This window comes from Aethalodelphis obliquidens, unplaced genomic scaffold, assembly GCF_003676395.1.
Source record: "Aethalodelphis obliquidens isolate GAN/ISIS:26980383/991018 unplaced genomic scaffold, ASM367639v1 scaffold53, whole genome shotgun sequence".
In the NCBI taxonomy this organism is placed as follows: Eukaryota; Metazoa; Chordata; class Mammalia; order Artiodactyla; family Delphinidae; genus Aethalodelphis; species Aethalodelphis obliquidens.
In genome coordinates, this window is record NW_020837997.1 from 2,594,570 (window position 1) to 2,619,619 (window position 25,050).

General features: G+C 53.5%; 1 protein-coding gene across 2 annotated transcripts; it reads right to left on the minus strand.

The window, feature by feature from the left end:
• Positions 1-441: 441 nt before the first annotated feature.
• On the minus strand, positions 442-16,191 carry JAK3 (Janus kinase 3). Of its 2 annotated transcripts, XM_027084659.1 has the most exons (24): positions 16,094-16,191; positions 13,621-13,817; positions 13,037-13,160; positions 12,603-12,714; positions 12,280-12,425; positions 11,578-11,872; positions 10,905-11,027; positions 10,648-10,805; positions 10,086-10,197; positions 9,690-9,876; positions 8,983-9,110; positions 8,628-8,759; positions 7,959-8,043; positions 7,017-7,144; positions 6,182-6,314; positions 5,948-6,099; positions 5,659-5,809; positions 4,881-5,020; positions 4,620-4,809; positions 3,996-4,120; positions 3,537-3,709; positions 3,094-3,211; positions 2,619-2,729; positions 442-1,676 (listed from the first exon to the last, which is right to left on the minus strand). In XM_027084659.1, exons 2-24 carry the CDS (start codon positions 13,802-13,804, stop codon positions 1,569-1,571), a joined length of 3,315 nt encoding a protein of 1,104 aa, XP_026940460.1. In that variant the 5' UTR covers positions 13,805-13,817; positions 16,094-16,191; the 3' UTR covers positions 442-1,568. The 2 variants fall into 2 exon arrangements, with proteins under 2 accessions (XP_026940460.1, XP_026940461.1); XM_027084660.1 differs by lacking the exon at positions 16,094-16,191 and having other exon boundaries at positions 13,621-13,835.
• Between the last annotated feature and the right edge of the window lie 8,859 nt (positions 16,192-25,050).

Below are 25,050 nucleotides of genomic sequence, written 5' to 3' on the forward strand. Positions count from 1 at the left end.
TCCAGCAGTGCTGAGCAAATGAGGGACTGGTTTGGCCCCCATTAATGTTGGACCCCTCCCCATAGCCTAACCCTCCCAACCAGGCCTTGCTCTCTGGCCCCCACTAGAGCAGCCTGTTCCCTCCACCCACCAAGAGCCTGTAATCAGTTCCACAGGACAGTGCCAAGGCCAGCAGCTGGGGCTGGGGGGAGGGCTTCTGTCCTCGAGGGCCCCATCCTCCTGTCCCTCCTCCCCCAGCCTGCCCTGAGGCTCCCATTGTGGCCCCCAGGGGTCTCTATCCCCCAGCCCTAAGCACATTCCTCCCCCGCTCACACCCCCACAAGGATCCCCATTGCCCAAGTCCAGCAACAAACCATCCTTTTCACTGAACTTCTTTATTCATTCAACAAACACTCCCAGAGTCCCCTCTGTGCCCAGCCCAGCCCCCAAGGAGCCTCCACGTCAGAAGAGATGGAGCTGGACGCAGACACCACCCCAGCCCTAGGGTCAGAAGTACAGGGCTGACTGGGAGTGGTGGGAGAATGTTCGCTAGGGAACGCTGCAAGGAGGTGATAGCTGGGGTTCTGAGAGATGAATAAGCGTTTTCCAGGGAGGCAAAAAGTGGCAGTAAAACCTTGCAGACTGGTGTGAAGGAGTGGTGGGGTAAGCTTAACTTGCACAAGATGCCTTCTCACAAGCCTCCAGAAGTTGATTCTGTACAGCCAAAGGGCCAACACTATTGCCCATTATACAGAGGATGGAACTGAGGCCCAGAGAGAGGAAGCAACTCTCCCACCATCACACAGCAAATAAGTGGCAGAACCATGGGCTCCAACACCTGCGCTCTTAACCTCTGTACTCTGAGCCTCCTCCTTTCACCATGCTGTTCCCTCTGCCAAGAATGCCTTTCCTTCCTTCACCCACTGAAAAACTCCTGTTAGGCTCCATTGTCATCAGTTGTGTGATCCTCTGGTCCAGACAGAAAGGGCCCCAGCGCACAGAGAGGAAAACTGAAGCCCTGGGACACTCAGGTTCAGTTTGGGTGGAGTGGGACATCAGCTTCTCCTGGTCTGTTACACAATTCTAAACAGTCACACAGGCTCCCCACAAAAAGTGAATTTTCAGCCAGGGCAGCTCTCTTGTCCTTGGCTTCCTCCAGCTAAAGAGGGAGGGGGGAATAGAAGCCTGAGATCACATATTTAAAGCTATATAATGTCTCCTCTGGAAATGAGAGACAGGAAGCTCCAGGCCAGGCCCTGAGAGGTTGGGAAGAACTCTGGTCCCTCAGTTCTGGGGGTGGGGGCTCAGTAGACCCCACCATTGCATCTGTCTTGAATCTTTACAAGTTCCCAATGCTACGAGGCTGCTGTTGCTCTACAAGCCAGGGGTGCTCCCCCAAGTGCAATGTCATTTGCCCCATGAGGGGGTCTCTGAAGCGGGAGGCCAGAGAGGGGCAGGTCCCTGATCAAGGTCACACAGCCAGTCCATGGAGACCAGAACCCAGAGGTCTGTGTGCAGGAGATATAAAAAAGACAGAGAATGGGGTTCTCCCTCTAGACAAGCAGGTGAGGGTCTCATGCCTCTGGACACTATCCCTGGCTTCCACTCCACAGTGCATCCAGCTGGGGGCCCAGGGCGCTGAATGGTGGCCGGTCTTGTGGGCTAGGGGCCCAGCACAGCTTCATGAGCTCATGAACCTGAGGGGGTGGGAAGAGACAACAGGGTCACATGTGAGTGGTAGGAAGGACATGACTCCTGTTCACAGTTTTAAAATAGAAATTAGACTCCATCCCTCCCTTGCTCCAAAGCCTCCCATGGCTCCCTATGGATCTTAGAACAAAATTTCATCACCTCCCCTGCCTCCCTCCCTCTACCATCACCTCCATCACCTCCTCTCTTGTTCCATGCAGCCACATCTGCCCCCATCTCATTTTGTAAATACACCAAACTCATTCCCACCTCAGGGCCTTTGCACCTGCTGTGTGCTCCGCTGAGAATGCCCTCTCCCAGCTTTCCCCATGGGTAAGATCCTCTTCCTCCTTCACCCCCTCTAAGAGGCCATCCCTGACCACACACCCCCATCTCTTTCCAGACATTGATCACCACCAGAATGTTCTTGTTAGCTTCTGCCGGTTACAGGGAGGAGGGGTAGTATCTCTTCGTCCCCTGCTGGGTCCCCAGCACCCAGCACAGAGCCGGCACACAGTCAGCGCTCAATAAATGTTTGTGGCCCGAACAGATTAATTTGTGAATGACCAACCACATGTCAGACACTTCCACAAGAGCTGTGATGAGAAACTGTAAGAGTCACCATCATTTATTGAGCGCCGACGGTATGCCAGGCTCAGAGCTGAGCAATGGAGAGATGTTAGCTAATCTGATCCTCTCCCACCCTATAAGGCATTGTTATTCCCATTTTGGAGACAGGTAAACTGAGGCTCTGAAAGTGTTTGTGACTTGCCATACAGTGAGAGAGCAGCAAAGTAGAGGCCAGAAATCCCCTTCAGCCTCGTGCTCTGGTCCCTGCCCTCAATCAAGAGATGTCTGTGGTGGAGAGACCCAGAGGGACCAGCAGGCTTGCCCAGGCCCCCTGGTGAACCTACAAAGTGGGAAACTGAGGCAGGCCCTCCAGTGCTCACCTCACCAGGACAGGCAGGAGGTGCGGGCAGCCTCTGGCCGTCGGCCAGCAGCTCCAGGAGGCGGCAGAGGGCTGGCACATCTCTCTCACATCCCATCATCCGCAGGAACTCCTGGAGCCAAGGGGGAGGGCCCGAGGTGGGGGAGGAGCCATCCATGATGGAAGGGGGAGTGGCCGCCCGTGATGTGGGGGTCAGCCACAGTGAAGGGAAGAAGGGAATCACCCACCCGTGGTGGGGGAAGGGGCCCTCCTTAATGGAGGAGGAGGAATTGTCTGTGATGCATGGGGGAGGGGCTGCCTGTGGTGGTGTGGGAGGTGGGGGTCTGCCATAGTGAAAAGGGGTCTTACTGGAGCCTCTAATGCTGGGACCAGGGGACCCTGAGCAAGAGAGGGACGCGGGCATAAACAGGACGGGTGTTGGCCAGGAAGGGGTTGGTGGGGAGGAGGGTCTTGGGGGTCCAGGGGTGCCGACTCACGGCTGAGGGGCTACAGCTCTTGTCACTGTAGGTGAAGAGCTCGTACAGGACGACCCCGAAGCTCCAGACATCCGACTGGCGCGAGAAGATGTTGTCCGAGAGGGACTCTGGGGCGTACCTGGAGGGGAACAGGGAGGCCTTGGGGGACGACAGTAAGGCATAGGACGGGAAAGGACGCAGCCTCGGACTGGGGTAGCTGGTCACGGTAGGTGGGAGTTATGAGAAAGTCTCCAACCCTGTGGCGCCCCAGGGCGGGGCCTGGGCGGGGTCAGGGCGGAGCCAGAACAAGAAAAGGAGCGTGGTCCGGAAGGGGCCGGGGCGGTGGGGGCGCGGCCAGGGCGGGCCCCAGACCCTGGGGAGGAGGGGCGGGGCCAGGAAGGTGGGAGTAGGGGAGGGGCCTGGGTAGGGGGGGGGGAGGGGGGGGGCGGGGGGGAGGTCTCTACCAGAAGATGGGGCTCTGGCCTGGCTCGCGGACCACGTAGTAGTCTTTGTCGAGAGGCAGCAGCTTGGCGAGGCCGAAGTCAGCGATTTTGACATGCGTCTCGCTCTCCACCAGGATGTTACGGGCTGCCAGGTCGCGGTGCACGCAGCGGCGGGAGCCCAGGTACTCCATGCCCTGCGGGAGGGCATGGAATATGGACCCCAGGATGACTCCGCGGGGGCCCCAGTCTGACATGGAATCCAACACCAGCCCCAACCCAGACCCCGAGCCTAACCCTACCTCTGACCCATCCTGCACTCCAGTCCTGACCTTAGCCCTAACTCAACCCCACTTCCAGCCTGACCTGGATCCCAAACTTCAACCCTCAGCCTTCCTGGCGAATCCACGCAGACCTTGCCCAGGTCGAGCCAGGTCAGTTCCCGCAGGTCTGACGGGCGCCCCGCCCTCTTCCGACCCGCACCTTGCAGATTTGCGAGGCGTAGAGGAGCAGGCGGCCAGCGTCAAGGCGCGCGCGGTGCCGCTGCAGGAAGTCGCGCAGGCAGCCGCTGGGCAGGTACTCCATGACCAGCCGCAGGCTCAGGCGGCCTAGGGAGGCGGGGGAGGCAGGGAGGAGTCACCACAGGGCCTAACTTTGTCTACTCCCCCTCCCCATTCTCCTTCCCGGTTCAGAGTAGGACCTCGTGTCCCTCCTGGCCTCAATATTGCTTTCTGTAAAATGGGAACGGCAACGGTGACGCTTATCGCTAATGTCTTTTTGAGTACTTTCAACAATATTCATTGATTCTCTTAAACCTCATAATGACCCATTTTTTCCGGTGGGGAAATTGTCGATCCCAAGGCAGTCTAGATCAGTAAACAAGACGAGTCAGGGGGATATATGTATGTGTATAACTGATTCACTTTGCTGTACAGCAGAAACTAACACAACATTGTAAAGCAACTCTACTCCGATAAAAATTAATTAAAAGAAAAAAAAAGACCAGTCAGTAGCACCCGCACTGGCGTTCTCAGGCCACCCTAAAATGGTACTGCAGAAGGATGAGGATGTGTGATTTGAAGAGCATCCACTTGGCAGGTGGCTCACCTGGGCCATAGCTGACACCCCGGTACTTGACAATGAAGTCACTGTGCAGGGCTTTGAGGATCTGGATCTCCCGCTGGAAGTCCCTCTGCTGTTCTGGCCCGCTGTGCTGCAACTGCTTCACGGCCACCAGGGCGCCTGTGTTGTCGCCCAGCGGGTCATAGCGGCACAGTTCCACGCTGCCAAAGTTGCCCTGGGGGACAGCAGGGCTGGTGTCCACGTGCATGGGTGCTACCCCACCCACCCCAGCCTAACCCTCCTCACCTTGCCCAGCTGTGAGATGTACTTGAGGTGTCTCTCCTCAAAGATGGTAGGGTCCTGGCAGGCATAGAGCTGGGCACCATTCCAAAGCCCATCATGGGGAGCCAGGGCACCAGGTGTGGGGTCTGAGAGGAGCTCATAATCTGGGGGGCACAGGCAGTGAGTGAGCAGTGTATTGGGCCCTAAGCCCCCACTCCTAACTGACTTGCTGTGTGACCTCCATCTGAAGGCTTAGCTTCTCTGTGCATTATGGCAGGGCCTCTGCAAGCCAAGAAGTACTTTGTGGGGCTGGAAAAAGGTGCTCCTGGGCAAAGGCAGCCCTCTTATGCAGTGCACATGCTGTACACAGACCGAAGGGCATTTCTCAGACTCCACTGCCGTGGGGTATGGTCAAATGACTGAGCTCAGGCTGATAGGGGACAGAGACATGCTGAATGCCCCCTTAGGCCCGGCCCTAGGTGGGACCTTCTATACTCTCTCTCTTGTTTGCAGAGGATCCAGCAGGGGCCTGAGGCCATGGGATGGGGGGAAGCACAAAGGGAGAGTTTCTTGTTGACCTGGACACCCTCATTGAATGAGAACTAAACATCCATCATGTTCAACCTTGAATTGAGGGGCCTGTTTGTTACAGCAGCTGTTGAAACTCGTGCTGACTGTCACAGTCACCAACCATTCCAACCTTGCCAGGCACACAGGGAAACTTCTACATGCAAACTTTGCTCTCCTACTGGGCCCAATATGACATGCCGGCCCTGCCCACCCTGCCTGGCCCAGTGGGCACCTGAAGTGATGAGGCTGTTCAGGTCACGGATGACAGCGCGGAAAGAGGGCCTCTGGCCTGGCTCGTAGGCCATGCACTGTTGGATCAGCAGGGCCAGCTCCATCCACTTGGGTGCAGGCAGTTGCTGCCGTTCCTGGTAAAACTGGAGCTTCTGAGGGCAGGAGGAGGGGCTGGTCACCCCCAGTGTACCTCAGAAGGCACCCCCAGACACCCCCATCCTCCCCAAGCTGGACTTCAGTCTACCCTTCTGTCCAATGCGAGCTCTAGAGGCCAATACGCGTGCTCTGACCTTGGCAGGATCCAGGGTGCTGATGGGCATTGTGACACCGCTGAACACCTCCCAGACTGTGGCACCAAATCCCCACTTGTCAGCTTCCAAGCCAAGTGTTCGGGCCTCCTGGAGACACTCAGGGGCCACCCAGGGGATCCTGTCAGTGAGCACTGGTGGAGGGGCAAGGATGGGATCAGAGATCTGCTTCCTTGCCTCACTAGGCCCCTCCCTCCTCCACCGCTCAGCACTCACTCTCCAGGCTTAGCACAGTGGGGCTGACACCGGGGTCACTCAGCTTGATGAAAGGCAGGTTCCCGTCAGCCCCCTCCCGAGCCAGGAGCACCTTCCGGGCTGAGACATTGCCGTGAGGGAGACCTTTGTCTTCCTAAGTGGACCAAGCATAGGAAAATGCCAAGAATGATGAATGAATATTCTGGCTGGCGAACTCCTGCACATCCTTCAAAGCCCACCTGGTACTGCTCAGGCCGTACTTCAGCATGCTCCCTAGACTATTGGCAGTCCACCCCCCATGTCCCACCCTCTTCTCAAACACTGCTCCCCCATCCCATGGCTCCCCACTCCCTTCAGGATAAAGTCAAAGGTCCTCAGCCCGGCACTCAAGGCCCTTTGAGATCCAGCTCTTGTTCATTCTTCCCATGAGCTTCTCTCTCCCACATCTCCACCCTGTTCTCCTGCCAGGCAACCTGCCTGGTGCACCCCAGGACAGACAACACACCTTCTAAGCTGCAGCCTTTGCCCAGGCTGTTCCCTCAGCCTGACATGCCCTCCTTCCTTTCTCCTCTTAATGAACTTCTACTTAATCTTCAAGGTCCCAACTCTAATGTTCTTTCTTCTGGAAAGCCCCCTGCCCTGGCCAGCCTCATTGCTCACTACTCCCCTCAATTTCCATGAATTACAAGCTGTTCCCTTCTGCTCTTACACCTCTGAACCTGTTTATATGCTGTTCCCTCAGTCTAAAATGCCCTCCCCTTGCACCCTTGCCAAACTCCTGTCCACACGACAGAGCCCACTCTCAAAGCCCCGTACACTCTGTGAATGGAGGGTGGAGCAGCAGAGGAGCACTCACCAGATAGTTGAGGGCATAAGCCAGCTGTTTGATCACCTGTAGTTTCCAGCTGGCCGGCACCAGCTGGCCACACTTCCGCAGATATGTGTCCAGCGCTCCCAGGTATACAAATTCCTGCACCATTATGCCTGGTGGCAGTAGGGAGGGGCACGGTTGGGAGGTAGGACTGCACTTGTGTTCAACAGGCTGTGCCCCAGCTCCACCTTCAAGGGTCCCTTGAACTCTCAGCTCTGACTTCTCCCTCCCCTATTCCTCCATCCTTACCCTACTCACCTCTCTTCCTCCCCATTTCCCATCTCAGAACCATTTGTCTGAAATGCCTGGAAGGTGCCAAGCTCTCTCCATGACTCACTTCCAGCGCTTTGCATGTTCTGTGTTTCTGCCTGGAACATCCCTCTTCCTTCACTTCCCTAATGCCTATTTATCCTTGCCTTTCCAGCTTAGAACTTATCCTTGCCTACCCAGAATCATTGCTTGACCTCCAAGCTGGGTTAGCAGCCTCTGATCACCCACAATGCCCTGCGCTGCCCCCATCACACAAAATCATTTATCATCCTGATCAGCTTATCGTGTTCTACACTAGGCACCCAGCTCCTGGCACATACTCGGCTCCCAATAAATAGCTGATGAGCTGAACTGATGGAACGGAGGCTTGGAGAGGTAGCGTGGACCTTGCAAAGCTGCAACAGAGTGAGACTGGAACCCAGGTCTGCCTGACTTGAGATAATTTTGGGGGGCTGGTATTGGTGGGAGCCTGGAGTTGCTTGCCCAAGGAGTGATGATTCAGGGAGATGGGTATAGGCTTGGAGATTTGAGGGGGAGGGTGATAGACCCTGGTGGAACGGAGCCCCAGCCAGGGCAGGCTCTGGATGTGTACGGCTATTGCTGCTGTAGATGGGCTCAATGAGGCAGGGCAGGGGTGGGGCGGGGAATGTCTCTCACTGTCTCCAGCCATGCACACGCCATGGAGCAACACGAGATGCTGGTACGACACTTGGCTCATCAAGGACGCTGCTTCCAGGAATGACTGGGGAGGAAAGAAGGGAGAGAAGATGCATGGGTTTCTTCCACTTCAGGGTCAGACCAAGGACCCCAAACTTGCTGCTCTCACACCTGCGTAGGAGACCTGGCCGCCAGCATCCTTTGGCCCTGGAGTCCGCCATTAGTGCACACAGCACTCTGTATCATGATTTTCTGATGGAGGCAGGAAGTCCCCACTGTATTCTACCTTGAATCTCTCACACAAGTGGGAGATCTGGGGTTTGAGAAGGGCTCAAACCTTCCTCTGTGTTGCCCAGCCCCTGCTGATGCCTCCATCCGCATCACTCCTCTCTTCTACTTTGCTCGTTTCTCTCTGACCCACTGGCCTCCTTGCTGTTCCTTAAACATGCCAGGCTTGGCCCTGCCTCAGGACCTTTGCACTGGCTGTTCCCTCTGTCTGGTGTACTCTTTCTGTTTGCATCTAACTTCCCCGACCCTTCTATATTTCATGGAGATGCTGTGGCTACATTTCTGTTGTTTTAAGACCCTGTGTGTTTCAAATTTCTCTGAATCCATGACTCTCTCTCCACCCAGGCCCTAACCCAGGAGGCCTGGTCCCACCCTGCTCACCTCCATGCAGTTCTTGTGCTTGGCATCCATCACTTTGAGCAGCACCTCTGTCTCTCGGGCCTCCCCATCCACAACCTCATGGCGACAGCCCCGGTAAATCTTGGTAAAGGACCCGTGACCCAGGTTCTCATGCTGGAGAGTGAGGGGGCAACATGAGAGGCCAGTAAGGGGGCTCCCATGGATCCAGTCCCCTAGCCCTGGTCCAAGCAAGGCACAGGACTCATTTTACAGATGATGAAACAGAGGCATGAGGAGGTTACATCACATGCCTGAGGCCACACAGAAGAGACAGATGTAGACCTGGTCTCTCTGGATCTCAACTGAGGCATCCCCCCCATTTCCTGGGGCCCCTTACCCACTCCAGGCTGTCAGCAGGGATCTTGTGAAATGTCATCTGACTCAGCTGGCATTGGGATTGGGGCTGAACAGGGGATGATGTGGGTGGGTTGCAATCTCTCCGGACCACAATCAGGTTGGACTTTTCTATGGGGAGTGGATGGAGGAAGAAAACCAGAGGTCAGAGGTGAAAGGTCCTCAAAGGTTTGCTCACTCCCTGTCTCAGTGTGGGGTCTTCTTCAGAAGCCAATACTAAGAGGAGGACTCGAGGGCACATAATTTATTTGAAAGGAGACTCCAGGAAGTCCCAGTGAGGGGTGGGAGAGTGAGACAGAGAGGGAAGGAACCCTGCAGTGGGTGCAAATGAGCAGGTGATGCTGTGGGCAGCCTGGTCTCAGTCCTGCTAGGGATTCTGGGAGACTCTGGAGAACTCACACCTCAAAGCTGTCCCATCGAAGGGGTTTGTCTGAGAGCAAAATTCACCCAGAGGAAGAGGCAAGAGATGGACAGAGGCTAAGTGCTAGTGACATCACTCAGATCCAGCTGTGCCCGGATCTAACCATGCCTGAAAGCACCCTCTATCCCACGAGTCCCGAATCACCGTTTTTTCCCTCCTAAACTACCTTGATCTGCAGTCTCTGCCACTTGCCATACAAGAGCTGGAACAGACACAGAAAGGCAGGGACCCAGACTGATCACTCAGCTCAGGGGAGAAAGCAGGCTCACCTTTGGGTCTGGGGGTGCAGCAGAAGGTGAGGTTCAGCTCAACCCCATCCACGTGCAACCCACCACCCCAATAGGCTGCCAGGAGCTCTCGAAGACTGCTGTGGGGCTGGCCAAGGCCAGCCAGGGAGAAGGTTCCTGTGGGGTCGCACCGGATGAGGCAGCCCTTGTAATCAGGGCCCAGGGGGGTCTGCAAAGAGGAGTGGTCCCTGAGTGGGAGTGGGCGGCACCCTCCCCCTCAAATCTCCAAGCCTTTGCCTATGCTGTTCCCTCCACTGGGAATGCCTTTTCCCTCCCCTTCTTCAGGAAGTAATGCTGACTCATCTTTCAGTTCTCAGCTCAAATATCATCTCCTCCAGGAAGCCCTCCTTGCCCTCCTGGCCCCTATGGTAGACTGACCGGGACACAGACAGTTAGGAGGTAGCTGTCGAAATCCTGGGGACTGCGGCGGAGAACGTAGGAGCCGGGAAGTGAACCCCCAGTCTTGAGTTTGTTGATGGCAAAATCCAAGCTGTGGGGAAAGGTGGGAGGGAACTGAGATTCGAAGATGGAGAGAAACAGAGAGATAGAGGCACAGAAACCAAACTAAACCTGAGTTCTAATTCTGGTTTCTCTGAAGCCCTGGGAAGGTCACCAGGCAACATTCCCTCACTCCCTCCCATTTATAAATTGAGCCAGAAGTTGGGCTTCTGCCTCAGGGATTAAAGAGGAGGCTGCAGGTGAAGCCGGGCACTGCGAGCATCCCCAGAAAATGGCTCTGGGGCCTCGAGGAGGGAAGCGGCTGCCCTGGCAGCAGAAAGGAGACCCCAGACTCGTTCAGCGCCAACTATGCACCTGGCGCTGTTCAAGCACTTGATCCCTTGTCCAGGGCTCCTGAAAGGCGAGGACACAGAGGCTCCAAGAAGGGGAGTGACCGAGATTCGGTCCCGGTGAGTCTGGCCACATGGGGACGGGTCCTTACGTGATGGGGCCATGGCACTGCTCAGCCACCTGCTCCAGCAGCCGCGGCGGCGCCACCTCCTTGCAGAAGTAGTGCCCGGAGTCAGTGGTCAGCCGGAAGTAGCCATCCACGAGCGCCACGAAGGACAACGCTGCGGGCAGCCCCGGGAACTCGGCCTCCTGTGAGGATCCGCGTCAGCGCACGCTGCGGCCCGAGGGTGACAGTCCCGCATCCCTGCCCTCGGGTAAGGCAGGAGGGGAACGGGGTCCAGCACCCACCAGGATCTGGTTGTCTGTCCTGGTGATGGTGACCAGGCGGTGCTCCCCGGCGGGGCCAAAGCGTGGGGCCTGCTTGATGCTGATATCCACGATTTCTGGAAAGTCGCAGAAGGGCTGGAGGACCTGGGAAGAAGGGGGAGGACTGAAGCTGGGGATCCCTCCCACTCCGAGCCCCCAGTCCCTTTTGGAAGCCTGGACCCCACCAACCCATACAACCCATACTCATGAGACCCGCCCCTCTCAGCCTCACCCAGTCACATCCCTCTCCCACCCCACCACTGCCAAACCCCGCCTCCTTCTCTCGGCAGGTCCCCCAGCCCACCTCACCCCGAGCCCCTCCCTCACTTAGCTCCACTTTATCTCGCGGTGTCTCTTAGTACAGTCGGGAGCCCCACCCACCCTCAGTCCTGCCTCTTCCCTCAACTTGCAGTTAGCCCCATCTGAACCCCGCCCACCCAACTATCCCCTCCTTCTACGCCCCGCCCATTTCATTCCCGCCTCCTCGCTCAGCCCTACACCTCACTCAGCAGGGTGCCCTCCCCCACAAGCCCTCTCACAGTCCCTCCTCTCTTCGGCCCCGCCCCTCAATCCCCGCCCACTTCCTTGCCCCGCCCCCTTGGCCCCGTCCCCGCCGTTGGCCCTGCCCAGAGCCCCAACCCACCCGACCTCGCACCTCGTGTTCTCCCGGGCTCCAGGCGATGCCACTGCCGCCAGCCACGCGGAGCTGCCCCGGCGCATCCTGACCACCAGCAGCTCCGGGGAGGGCCACGCGGAAGGTCTCGGTGGCTCTGTCTGGGTCCAGCCGCTCGAGGTCCATGATGTACTTGGCCATGAGCGAGTGCTTATCAGCCTGGCAGGCGGCCAAGCGGCGCAAGGCCCGGCGCACTGTCCTTCGGATACGCCTCCGCGTCACGAAGTTCAGGCCCTGGATCAGGTCGCGCAGGCCCGGGGGCAGGCAGACCTTGTAGCTGAGAGCGGGGGGAGTGGGACCCTCAATGTGGAGAGGGGCCTCCGCAGGGAGGGCAGGGACGTACATCAACCCAGACTTTAGTTGAGGGGCTGGAGTGTCGCCTCACTAGGGGGGCACAGAGACACACTCAGGGACAGGCATGGGCGTAGGGCCTCTATAGGAAGGGCCATTGGGGCCCATAAGACAGACAGGGACACACATAGTCCTTTTAGCTGCCTGAAGCCCGACAATGGAGTCTCAGCGGGACTGTGTTGAAAGGAGGGGTGTGGGCTGGGTCACATGAACACACTGGTGGCTTGTAGGTGGGCAGCCCCAAGGTGGGCCTGGACTCTGGCAGTGCTCTGGTGGAGCCATGCTGGCTCACTCCCAGGTAGAGGCTGGGCGCCACAGCCTGGAAGCCCTCACCTGATGGTCTTCAGCAGCTCCTCGGGCCGCTGACCCTGCTCGAGGGCCATCTGGGCCAGGTCCAGCACAGCCAAGCTGAGACACTCACCCTGCTCCTTGAGGCTGAGGCCCATCGGGAGGCGGCCGCTGACCAGGTCATTGCGGTGCTGCAGGCCAGTCACAGCCCAACCATGAGCCCTGATGCTGTTCTGTAGACCCCCACACCTGGGCTGACCTCCACCCCTGGACTGCCACAGGGAGGGTCAGCCAAGGCTGCCCAACCACAAGCCCTGATGTTGCCCCAGGGACCCCACCCCTGGGCTGAGCCCCAGGCAGACCCCTACCTGGGCAAAGAGGTGCTCCAGGACTGGCAGGTCAAGGATGGCACTGGCTACGTCCTTTCGTAGCCCAAAGCGGTGGACCTTCTCTAGCCCAAACCAGTTGGGGAAGTAAAAGCTGTGCGAGAGGGGAGAACCCTGGAGTGGGGATACGATGGAGGGACAGTGCCAGGACCTCAAAGAGCCCAGGTTATGCCACTGACTTGCTGTGTGACCTTGGACAAGTGACCCACCCTCTCTGGCATTAGTTTCCTCACCTGTGAAATGAGCAGTGATCATGCCCTCCCTGGGGCATCCACCAGGAGGTACATGGAGATGATGATTGAGGGGTCACTGTTGTTTTAAACTCCCATTTCCAAAGCCCTCAGCCAAAGGCATGCCCTCTTGGTATCATTTAACCCATACCTGTGGCAGGGGAGGGGGCAGGGGATACTTCCTACCGGAGCCTGTAGACAAGGACCTGGGTGCCCGTGTCCTCCACGGAGAAGATGTGGCTCGGGGGGAACCAACAGGACAGGTCCTCCAAGGCCAGAGCAAAGAGGGAGTGGTACACGGGCAGGATGCCTGAGGGGACGCCCCCATCAGTTCCCTCCAAGTCTCCCCATCTGTCCCCTGCGGGGCTGCCATGTTATCCCCATGCAGCCCCACAGGCTTTTTCTCACCTTCAGCTCTGACATCATGTCCCACCCCTGCTCGCACCCATTCTAGGGCTCCCCATTGCCCTTAGGAGAGAAGCCATGTGCTCAGTCTGCTTCTCAGGGCTCCCTGCCCCTCTACCCAGAGCATCTCTTTCCATGTACAGTTTACCTCGAGGGATGACTAGCTGTTTCCCCTAGTATACCATCACGCCTCTGAGTCTTTGCCATGCCATTTCCTGTGCACCCTCCTCCCTTACCACACCCCTACTCATCCCTCTAACCCCAGCTCCAATGCTGACTCCACTTGGCAGTTCTTCCAGCTCCCAATCTGTGTTCCGCACAGTCCTACCCCTCCCTCTGGCCAAACATTCTAGGGACCCACTCACCACTGGCCTTAGCAGCCCAAACACATAGCTCTTCAGCTGAGTGGTCCCCAAAGGAGAAGGATAGGCACTGTGGGGGTCCAGGGCCCCGCGGGGGCAGCAGCACGTGCAGGGCACCAGCCTCTGAAGAGGAGAGGCTGCAGGAGCGCTGAGGGATCAGGGGCGTCTCCTCACTTGGAGGTGCCATGAGTGCAGCCTGCCTGGACACAAAAAGAGGCAGCTCCTCAGCTGTGATCAGGGGACAAGGCTACAAAGCTTCTGGGGTGGGGTTGGGGGCAGAGATGCTGATGGATGAGATAGGGATGAAGCCGGAGAAAGAGGGAGGAGACAGGGACAGAGAGAAACTCAGAGATGGAGAGAGACAGAGAGGGGGAGCTGAGTGTGCAAGGTGGGTGAGGAGCCATAACCCCCCAGGTGAGGGCTGTGCTGGGAGGCTGCAAGACGTTCACACAACTTTGTGTGAACTCACACTCCAGACTCTTGGTGCCCAGGACAGACATCTCTAGTCGAACTCCAGCCTCCACACATACCACTTCTCCAACCCTCCTCCAGACAGTCATGACCAATCAATCACAGATATAGGGATTTGCTAACCGGAAAGCAGATAGATACTGGCCTGTGCACATGGGTGGGGATAGAAGTGGCCATCCCTCCCTGTGAAGCTGGAGGATTCAAGCACTTCTGAGGCTGGGGCTAGAAGCTTTTGCAGCTGGTGTGGTGCATGCCTTGGGGGCAGATCCAGACTGATGACTCAGTCAACAGAGATCTCTGTGTCTGTCTCCCCTGCTCCCTGCATCTCAGTTCCTTTCATCACTCCCACCATTAGGTCCCCATAGTAGGAAGCCCTCCCTGGGATAGGCCCAGGAGGAAACCGTCCATCTTATTCTCAGGCGTTCTACACCAGCCAACTTCCAGATCTCTGTCGCCCTGGGGGACCCAGAGCTCAGGACCCCTGGCTGGGTAGAGGGAGGAGTAGGGATTCAAACCCAATGAGGAAAAGGGGGGAGACAGAGAAGAGCCACGTAAATTGACCCAAATGAAGAAGATACAAAAAGAGAATGTTGGATAAAAACTATGTTCCAAAATAATAGCAGAACGGGGCTGATAGCATTAATTAGAGCTTAACACACCCAGAATATAAGCCTGGGACTGGGGATAGGTAAAAACCCCAGGCTCTGGGTTCAAATCCCAGCCCCACCGTATTCTGGTTTCATGACCCCAGCAGGGCTTCCACTGCTGGGACGCAGCTTTCTCGGCTGTGAAATGTGCTGATTCCCACCTGCTTCAGTGAGGTGGCTTGCTGAGCCCAGCCTGAGCTGTCAACACGTTTAATCCACGCTAAGTGGCACAAATCCTTGGTGACATGCCCAGCAAGCCCTTGACAAATGCCAGATGAACCAGACAGGAAGGTCCCTTAGGACAGTGGTTTAGGGGTTACCATCAGGGAGGCAGGGCGTGGGGGAGAGAGAACTTTCCCCAAGGAACAGTCCATTGTCACCAGCTCCCAGACCAGGAATTGGAACGTTCCCGTCCCGTGAGCTCTGATCCTCCCTGCCACCACCCCATCTTGTCACTCCCCACAGAGGCGCCCACAGTCTTATTTCTAACAGTCGTCCTGATCTTGCCCAAATTTGCACCTTTATGTAAATGGAATCACACAGTGTGTCTTGTGTTTAAAATAAATCTTAAAGAAACATGATTTTTAGGGCTTCCCTGGTGGCGCAGTGGTTAGGAATACACCTGCCAATGCAGGGGACACGGGTTCGAGCCCTGGTCCAGGAGGATCCCACATGTCGCGGAGTAACTGGGCCCGCAAGACGCAACTGCTGAGCCCGTGAGCCACAACTGCTGAGTCCACATGCCACAACTACTGAAGCCCACGCGCCTAGAGCCTGTGCCCCGCAGTGAGAGAAGCCACCGCAAGGAGAAGCCCACGCACAGCAACGAAGAGTTGCTCGCCACAACCACAGAAAAGCCTCCTCACAGCAATGAAGACCCAACGCAACCAAAAATAAATAAATAAATTTATAAAAACAAAAACAAAAACATGATTTTTAAAATATCGAAAGTAAAAAAAGAAAGTCTGTCTGGAGCCCAGAAAAATGCCCCTGTTTTAACACCAAAAGTCCCGCATGCCGGGAAGGTTGGCTGGTCCCCCAGTGTTCTGGCCTGGGACCTGGGATTTTAGGGGCATCGAACTGTCCCCTCAGGGACCGGGAGCCCTGGGCGCATGCGTAATGATTCTTTCAGGTCCAGGAAGCTGGGAATTCGAGGCCTCCTATGCAGAACAAAACTGAGGCCCAGAGAGGGGAGCGCTTTGCCAGAGGCCACACACCCAGCTGTCCCAGCTCACATCTGGCAGCTGTCCTCAGAGGCCTGAAAGGCAAACTTGCCTTTGTCCCCAGCTGCGACCATCCACACAGTCTCCTCCCACGCCCATCCCCGACCAGAGCCCTGTGACACCACCAGCTCTTACCTGGAGGTGAGGACCTCTGGGCCAGCTACGGGACGGCAGAGGCGAGCAACAGCGGGAGGAAAGTCCCACTCGCTCCTTCCTGTGTGGGCCCCTCAGCTTCCTGAGCTGCTGTCACTTACCGAAAGTCATGGTCATGTGGGCGACGGGTTGGGGGTGTGCGGGGAGGGGCAGAAAGTTCCGGAAGCCTCTGCAGCAGCAGTCCTGCTCAGACAGGCTGCTGGAGACCCCAGACCTAAGGGAAGGGATGACAGCACAGAGAAGGGCCCAGGTCACACAGGGGGACCTCAGCAGGCTCCAGGACTCACTCTCTGTGGGGTCCTGGCAATACCCTCACTTCTCCAGCCTCAGTTTACCCATCTGTGGCATGTGTGGGTTGGGCACCTAGATTAGCTAATTTCACACCTAAGGAAGGGAACTGGGCTGGATCTGCCCAGGAAGGAGGCAGGGAAGTTGCCCCAGACAAAAGTCAATTTCTCCTTCAAGGTATTTCTCCCATGAGACCCTGGGAGGGATAATAGCCCACTATTGTGCTCTGTGCCCTAAGCCCAGCCCTAGAAACTGTGAAAACCAGACAGACCCGGACCTGCCCTCAGGCTCACTTCACTATCTGGTCTGGCAGGGAGGCAATTAATCATTATGGATAACAAAGAAAACCAAGGTGACAGGACAGGCACAGGCTGGGGCTCCGGTGCAGGGGTCGGAGGCTCTGTGTAGAGGACAGGATGGATCAAACAGGAATCTGAAGCGGGATGAAGAGGGCTCCTGGCAGAGAACACGACAAGCGCAAAGGCCCAGAGGTGGGAGTGAGTCCTCTGTTGATGAGGTTTTATAAACATGAAAGCTGTTTATAAACATAAACATAAAAGCTGTTTTATGTTTTATAAACATAAAAGCTGTTTATAAACATAAACATAAAAGCTGTTTATGGCCCCAAGGGCGTGGCTGGTGCAGTGAGGAGGGAGGGGGATGGCAGGCAGTCAGCTGGGGTCAGATCACAGCGGAGTCTGATGGATGCTTTTTAACACCCCTGAGGCTGTCATGAGTGGAGGAGTGGGGCAGTGTCCAGGTCAGACCCAGGCCAGTGTCCTTAGTAGGATACACACCCCAGAAGGTAGAGCTTTGGGGATAGATTTAAGAGGACACTTGCATCTCTGTAATCCCGTCACAAGCCCTGGCACAAGCCCTGGCTTTGGTACGATTTTGTTGACTTTAATTCAGTCACCCACAGACACTTCTTGGGCACTTCCTGTGTGCAGGGCATTGGGGACACAGCAGGGGAGGAAGCAGACCCAGTCTCTGCCTGGTGGAGCCAACAGTCTAGTGGGGGAGATGACAATAAATAAACTATTATCGAATCAGTGTTTCAGTGGCCCTCGGTGCCAGGCTGCTAGGAGAAACGCTGAGTCTGGGAGGGATGCGTGGAGGAAGTGACCTTGACACTGAAATCCAAGGACAAGTAGAATTAACCAGAGAGTGATCTGGAGGCATGGGGAGTTCTGGCAGAGGAACAGCCCAGGCAAAGGCTGAGAAGCTGGGCAAGGTCACAGTGTTCCCGAGAAGGACAGGGTGGCAGGGAAAAGGTGTGCTGAGACGTTTGGAGGCGTCAGTGGGGCCTTGTGGGTGGAGGGAAGAGGTATGAGGTATGTCCTCAGCACAGTGGGAGCCAGAGCAGGCTTGTGGCAGGAAGTGCTGCATGGGAGCTTAGCCATAATATTTTTCTTTCATTTCCTGGGTGGCTTCAGCAGAGAAGAATGCAAATGTGTACTCCCATCCCTGGCCCTGAGAGGGAGGTTCCTGCCCTCCAGGAAGAACAGTGAGTCTCTAGGCCCCTGACAACTCTATGGTCACTGTGGTATGTTGAGAATGAGCAGGAGGGGAACAGAGTCAGGACAAAGGTGGCACCACCAGTCCCAGATAGGAGCATGTGACGTCTCCATGAGGAGATTCCAGGAAGCAGAGCCCAGAATTTGCCCAAGAATAAACTGGAGGGCTTCCCTGGTGGCGCAGTGGTTGAGAATCTGCCTGCCAATGCAGAGGACACAGGTTCGAGCCCTGGTCTGGGAAGATCCCACATGCCGCAGAGCAACTAGGCCCGTGGGCCACAACTACTGAGCCTGCGCGTCTGGAGCCTGTGCTCTGCAACAAAAGAGGCCGCGATAGTGAGAGGCCCGCGCACTGCGATGAAGAGTGGACCCCGCTTGCCGCAACTAGAGAAAGCCCTCGCACAGAAACGAAGACCCAACACAGCCAAAAATAAATTAATAAAATTTAAAAAAAAGAATAAGTTGGAAACTTCAGTGATGCAAATATCCCAAATTTTCTCGAGGCAAAAAGCCATAAATACAAAGGATAAACAAATGGAACTGGAAACAAAGGTAAGCTCATGTCATGGATAAAATATCTTCATAATATAAGCAACTCCTAGAAGACAATAAGAAAATGCCAATGACTTAGCAGGATATGAATCCAGAAATCACAGAAAATGAAATACAAATGGCTGTTAAACCCAGAAAAAGATGCTCAGCCTCACTCATAATAAGAGAAATGCAAATTAAAAGCAGGATTGACCCTTGAATAACATGGGGTTGCACTGTGAGGGTCCACTTATACACAAATTTTTTTTCAATAAATATGTACTACAGTACTACACATTCTGCAGTTGGTTAAATCAGTGGGCCCTCAGATAGGGAGGGCTGAATATAAAGTTATGCATGGATTTTTGAATGCATGGGGTCAGCACCCCTCACCCCCCAAGTTGTTCAAGGGTCAACTGTATAGTGAAACCATATAATTATTTTAATGGATGCAGGAAATGATAAAATTCAACACCTATTCATGATAAAAAGTCTTAGCAAACCATGTGCAAATGGGAACTTCCTCAATCTGGTAAGGAATACCTACCAAAAAAATCTACAGGTAATATTATACTTAATGTAAAAGACTGAATTGTGTCCTCCTGAGATTGGGAAAAAGACAAGGATGCCCATTCTCACCTCTTCTATTCAACATTGTTCTGGAGGTCATAACCATTGCAATGAGGCAAGAAAAATAAATAAAAGGTTTAAAGGTTGGAAAGGAGGAGGTAAATTTGTCCCTGTTTGCAGATGATATGATTGTTTATATAAAAATCCAAGGGAATCTATGACAACTACTAGAACTAATAAATGAATTTAGCAAGTTCACAAGTTAAAAAATTAATGTGTAAAGTTCAGTTGAATTTTTATATACTAGCAGGAAACAACTGAAAATGAAAACAATCTTAAATGCCATTTGCAGCAACACCAAAAAGATAAAATACCTAGGAATAAATCTAACAAAAGAAGTCTAAGATTGTTATACTAAAAGCTACAGATATTGCTGAGAGAAATTCATGAATACATAAATAAATGGAAAGAAATACCATGTTCATGGGTTGGAAGACTCAATGTTATTAAAACATCAGTTGTCCCCAAAATGGTCTACAGAGTCAATGTAATTCCAACCTAAATTCAGCAGAATTTTTTTTTATAGAAACTGGCACTGACTTTAAAATTCATATAGAATTGCAAAGGGCCAAGGTGACTTTTAAAAAGAAGATAAAATCAGAGGACTTATTCTACCTGACTTCTAGGCTTATTATAGAGCTAGAGTAATCAAGACAATTTGGTATTGGTGAAAAGATAGAGAGGTGGATCAATAAAACAGAATAGATTACACTAATGGACTCATATAAATATAACCAGTTGATTGTTGACACAGATACTAAGGCAACTAAAAGAAGGAAAGGCAAGTTTTTTCAACAAACAGTACTGGAACAACTAGACGTCATATGGGAAACAATTAACATCAACCCTTACCTCACACCATACATAAAATTAACTCAAAATGGATCACAGACCTGAATGTATAACCTAAAGGTATAAGACATCTAGAAAAAAAATAGAAGAAAAATTTTTGCAAACTGTGGTAGGCAAAGTTGTCTCAGCTAGAAAACATTGATAAGTTAGAATTCATCATTTTGCTGTTCAAAAGACACACAGAGGGACTTCCCTGGTGGTCCAGTGGTTAAGACTTCACCTTCCAATGCAGGGGGTGTGGGCTCAATCCCTGGTCAGGGAGATAAGATCCCACATGCCTCATGGCCAAAACACCAAAACATAAAACAGAAGCAATATTGTAACAAATTTAATAAAGACTTTAAAAATGGTCCACATCAAAAAAAAAATCTTAAAAAGAAAAAAAAATCTTTTTAAAAGACACCACTGAGAAAACAGAAAGGCAAGACATAGATCAGGAGAAAATATTTGCAATGCATATATTAAATAAACAAAATACCTGTATCCAGAATATATCAATAACTCTAACAACTCAATAATAAAAGACAAACAACTCAATAAGAAATTGGGCAACAGATTTGAACAGACACTTCACCAAAGAGGACGTATGAATGGCCAACAAGCACATGAAAAGATGCTCCACATTGCTAGCCATCAGGGAAACGCAAATCAAAACCACATGAAGATACCACCTCACACCCACTAGAATGGGAAAAATTTTAAAAGACCAACAATAACAAGTGTTGACAATGCATTGCTGGTGGGAACGCAAAATGATGCAGCCACTGTGGAAAAGAGTTTGGTGGTTTCTTAAAGCTGAACATAGAATTACACTCTGACCCAGCCATTCCACTCCTAGGTATTTAGAGAAAATAAAATGGATGTCCACGCAAGGCCTTGTATTCCACCATTCATCGAAGCTTTATTTGTAATGGTCTTAAACGGAAAACAACCTAAAAGTTCATCAGCAGGTGAATGAATGAACAAGCTGTGGTCCAGCCATCCAGTGCAATACAACTCAGCGATAAAAGGGAATGAATTATTGATACAAACAACGACATGGAACAATCTCTGAATCATGATGCTGTGTGAGAGAAGACAAGCACGAAGCTTCCATATAAAATTTTGGACTGTGCAAACTCATCTTAGTGACAGAAAGTAGATCAGGGTTGCCTGGGGATGAAAGTGGAGAAAAAGCACAGCAAAGGGGTGCAGGACACTGTGGGGGATGGCGTTCATGATTTTTTTTGTAATAAATTTATTTATTTTTGGCTGCATTGGGTCTTCGTTGTTGGGTCTTCGTTGCTGCATGCGGGCTTTCTCTAGTTGCAGCGAGCGGGGGCTACTCTTCGTTGCAGGGTGCGGGCTTCTCATTGCAGTGGCTTCTCGTTGTGGAGCACGGGCTCTAGGCGCGCGGGCTTCAGTAGTTGTGGTACGTGGGTTCAGTAGTTGTGGCTTGCAGGCTCTAGAGCACAGGCTCAGTAGTTGTGGTGCACGGGCTTAGTTGCTCCGCACATGTGGGATCTTCCTGGACCAGGGCTCGAACCTGTGTCCCCTGCATTGGCAGGCCGATTCTCAACCACTGCACCACCTGGGAAGCCCGGTGTTCATGATCTTGATCGAAATCATGATTTCATAGATTTACACACTTGTCAAAACTATGTAAAGTGTGCATTTTAAATAAGTGCAATTTTGTGGACTCCAATTATACTTCAGTCAAGCCGAAAAGATGGGTGGTAGGGAGGAAGGAATACCAAGGGGCCGTTTCCCACCTGTCAGACCATCACAGATGAAAAGTGTGAGAACTTGGTGTATTCTTGAGGGTCTGCAGGAACAAATTCTCGTTTGCTCTGTCAAGAGTGGAAATGAGGGAATTCCCTGGTGGTCCAGTGGTTAGGACTCCTCGTTTCCACTGCTGTGGGTTTGATCCCTGGTTGGGGAACTAAGATCCTACAAGCCGTGTAGCACAGCCAAAAAAAAAAGTGGAAATGACCCAGCCCAATGGAAGGGACCAGACGAAGCTGAAGAAATCGCCCTGAAACCCAGCAATTCTCCTTCTAGCAAATAAGCCTTCCAGGAATGATACCTATGCAGTGTTATTTATTCATCAAAGCACTCTTATAACAGCAATCAGTTGGAAACAACCTACATGTCCAGCCACAGGGGATTCACTGAATAGAGTATGGCCATTCTCAGCATGAAATATTATGCAGATATGAAAAAGAATAAGGTAGCCCCAATGCTGACAGTGTGGGAAGACCTCCCAGATATTCTGTGAGGGAAAAAGCAAGGTGCAGGAAGTCTGGGCAGGAAGCTTCAGTTTGTATAGAAAGAGAAGAGACAATGAAGATTTCCTCGTATTGGTGAAGACTCTCTTTGCAGGGAAACATAAACAACTTGTTCCCATGGTGCGCGGGCTTCTCATTGTGGTGGCTTCTCTTGTTGCGGAGCACGGGCTCTAGGCGCGCGTGCTTCAGTAGTTGTCGCGTGCGGGCTTCAGTAGTTGTGGTGCACAGGCTCACTTGCTCCAAGCATGTGGGATCTTCCCAGACCAGGGATCGAACCCACGTCCCCTGCATTGGCAAGCAGATTCTTAACCCCTGTGCCACTAGGGAAGCCCCCCACTGAGGCTTTTGACACATAATTCATTTAATCCTCAAAACCACCTCAGAGGTGTGCACTGTGATTCCCATTTACAGACGGGAAAATTGAAGCTAGGGGAAGTGGAGCCTCCAGCTTGCTTTGCTTCCCCACCTCACAACGCCCTAGGACTCCCCCACCCCAGATTAGGCTGAGAAAGGGAAATGCGGGTTTGGTCCCTGGGCGTGGGTTGGGGGGTGTTAGCTGCACGGAGCCCACATAGAGCACCTTCCTCACTTAATTTTTCTCCCTAGCACACACTATGCTCTGCTGTGGCATGCATTTTTCTTATTTATCTTGTTTTTGTCCATTTCCCGCATTAGTATGTCAGCTCCCCCAGGGCTGGAGTTTTTGGTTAACCTTGTCAGGGCTGTGTCCCAGCTCCCGATACACAGTAAGCACTGATGAATGAATGAATGAATGAATGAATGAATGAATGAATGAATTTGGCGGAGGAGCCTTAGGAAGTTGGGAGCAGGGACAATTGGGGACAGGAGAGGAGGGGGCAGGAGGCTAGGGCCAGGATGGGGTGGCACCTGGGGTACAAGGGAGTGGATGTCTTGGGGACGTTTTGGGGACAAAAAGAAAGGAGCAAAACTCCTGCCAACCGGGCTCTGGAAGGATGGAGGTGCCAGTAGCCGAGATGGAGAAGGGGGTGGGCAAGATAGGGGAGCTCCGAAGGTGACCGTCAAGATAGGAGGGGCTACTTGGTGATGCAAGCCGCGGTGCACCCCAGAAGCCTGGATTAACAAACTGTTCCCAGGTGCTCAGGGGCCGCCTCTCGAACCAGGAACCTGGCTGCACCTAATTTGAATGGTGACAGAAACGGAGGGACGCCTGGCTTGAGATCCCCGGTCCAGCACCAGCTTATCCGGCTCGGGTTCCTGCGTGGCGCGAGGTGGGGGAGCCGGGAGGGGTGCGCAGGCGCAAAAGGGTGGGTCAGGGGCGCGGCGGAGACCGTGGCAAAACTTGCCAGGCAGGACCAAAATGCCAAAAAAAAAAAAAAAAGCTTTTTAGGCAGAACACACACACACACCCCACACGTTCGTTCCTCCTCCTAGCTGCAGGGGTCACCCTGACCCAGGCTTTGGAGATAGAAGCGCCAGGTCCCAAGGCCAGGGCTCTGCCTGTGACCCTCCCTCTCTACTTCATCCTCCTCCCCTTTCCCTTCTCCTCCCCTGTCCTTCTTACTTCCCTTTCTCTGGACCCTCTCCTGCCCTCCCAGGACTTGATTTGTGCCCCAGCCTCCAGGACCTCTTTCCACCGCCTGTTCCCTCCCCACAGCCTGAGGAAACCGAGGCCTAGAGTTCAGGCACAGTGGGAAGGGCACAGCCAGCAAAGGCAGAGCCCCTGCCACCCCAGTCCAAACAATTATATGCCATTTAAACCTCCTAACAATCCTAAGAGCTGGGGACTATTATTAACCTCACCTTACGGATAGGGAAACTGAGGCCCAGAGCAGTGATGCGCCAGGACACATTCGGTGGGATTCGAACCTGTGCCTATCCCACACAGATGTCCCCGGCTATGGGCCTCGACCCGGCAAAGACGGGCAAAGGCTCTGCTGCCACCTGGTGGACACTCGCGGCAGCGCTGTTCGGGTGGAGTCGCCTCTTGCCTGTCGGACGGCCCAAGCAAGGGGCCAGAGCCAGGAGGGTGTAGGACTGATGCCCTGACCGCCCTTCCTCCATCATGTTCTCCGGCCAAGTTTCCCAGTTTTCACAACCTAAGTATCCACCTGGAAGACATGGACTAACTAATCTCCTTCCCATGTTGGGCTCACGACTTCTTCAGCACAGAAAGACCCCAAAATGCAGGGGGGGGGGGAAAGCATTAATTGGAATATATACAAAAAAATTAAAGAGCACAGATAAAGGTAATTCTGTAATTATAAAACACAGCATACAGGCATATTTCTTCTCCTTTTCTCTCATCTGATTTTAAAAAGCGGGTGTATAAAAATATATATTAATTTTATTTGTGGGCCTATAACATGTAGAAATGTAATATATTTGTCAATAATAGCGCAAAGGAGATGAGAGGAACAAAGCTGTATTGAAGTCAGGAAATGACACCAAGTAGTAATGTTACTGAAATTGCAGTCTGGCTGCTCGCTGCTCAAAAGCCAATAAAGAGGCAAGCTAGAGCTTCCCTGGTGGCACAGTGGTTAAGAATCCACCTGCCAATGCAGGGGACATGGGTTCGAGCTCAGGTCCTGGAAGATCCCACATGCGCGGAGCAACTAAGCCTGTGCGCCACAACTACTGAGCTTGCGCTCTAGAGCCCGCAAGCCACAACTACTGAGCCCGTGTGCCACAACTACTGAAGCCCACGCACCTAGAGCCCATGCTCTGCAACAAGAGAAGCCACAGCAATGAGAAGCCCACTCACCTCAACGAAGAGTAGCCCCCGCTCACCGCAACTAGAGAAAGCCCATGCTTAGCAACGAAGACCCAACGCAGCCACATTAATTAATTAATTAATTAATTATTTTTAAAAAGT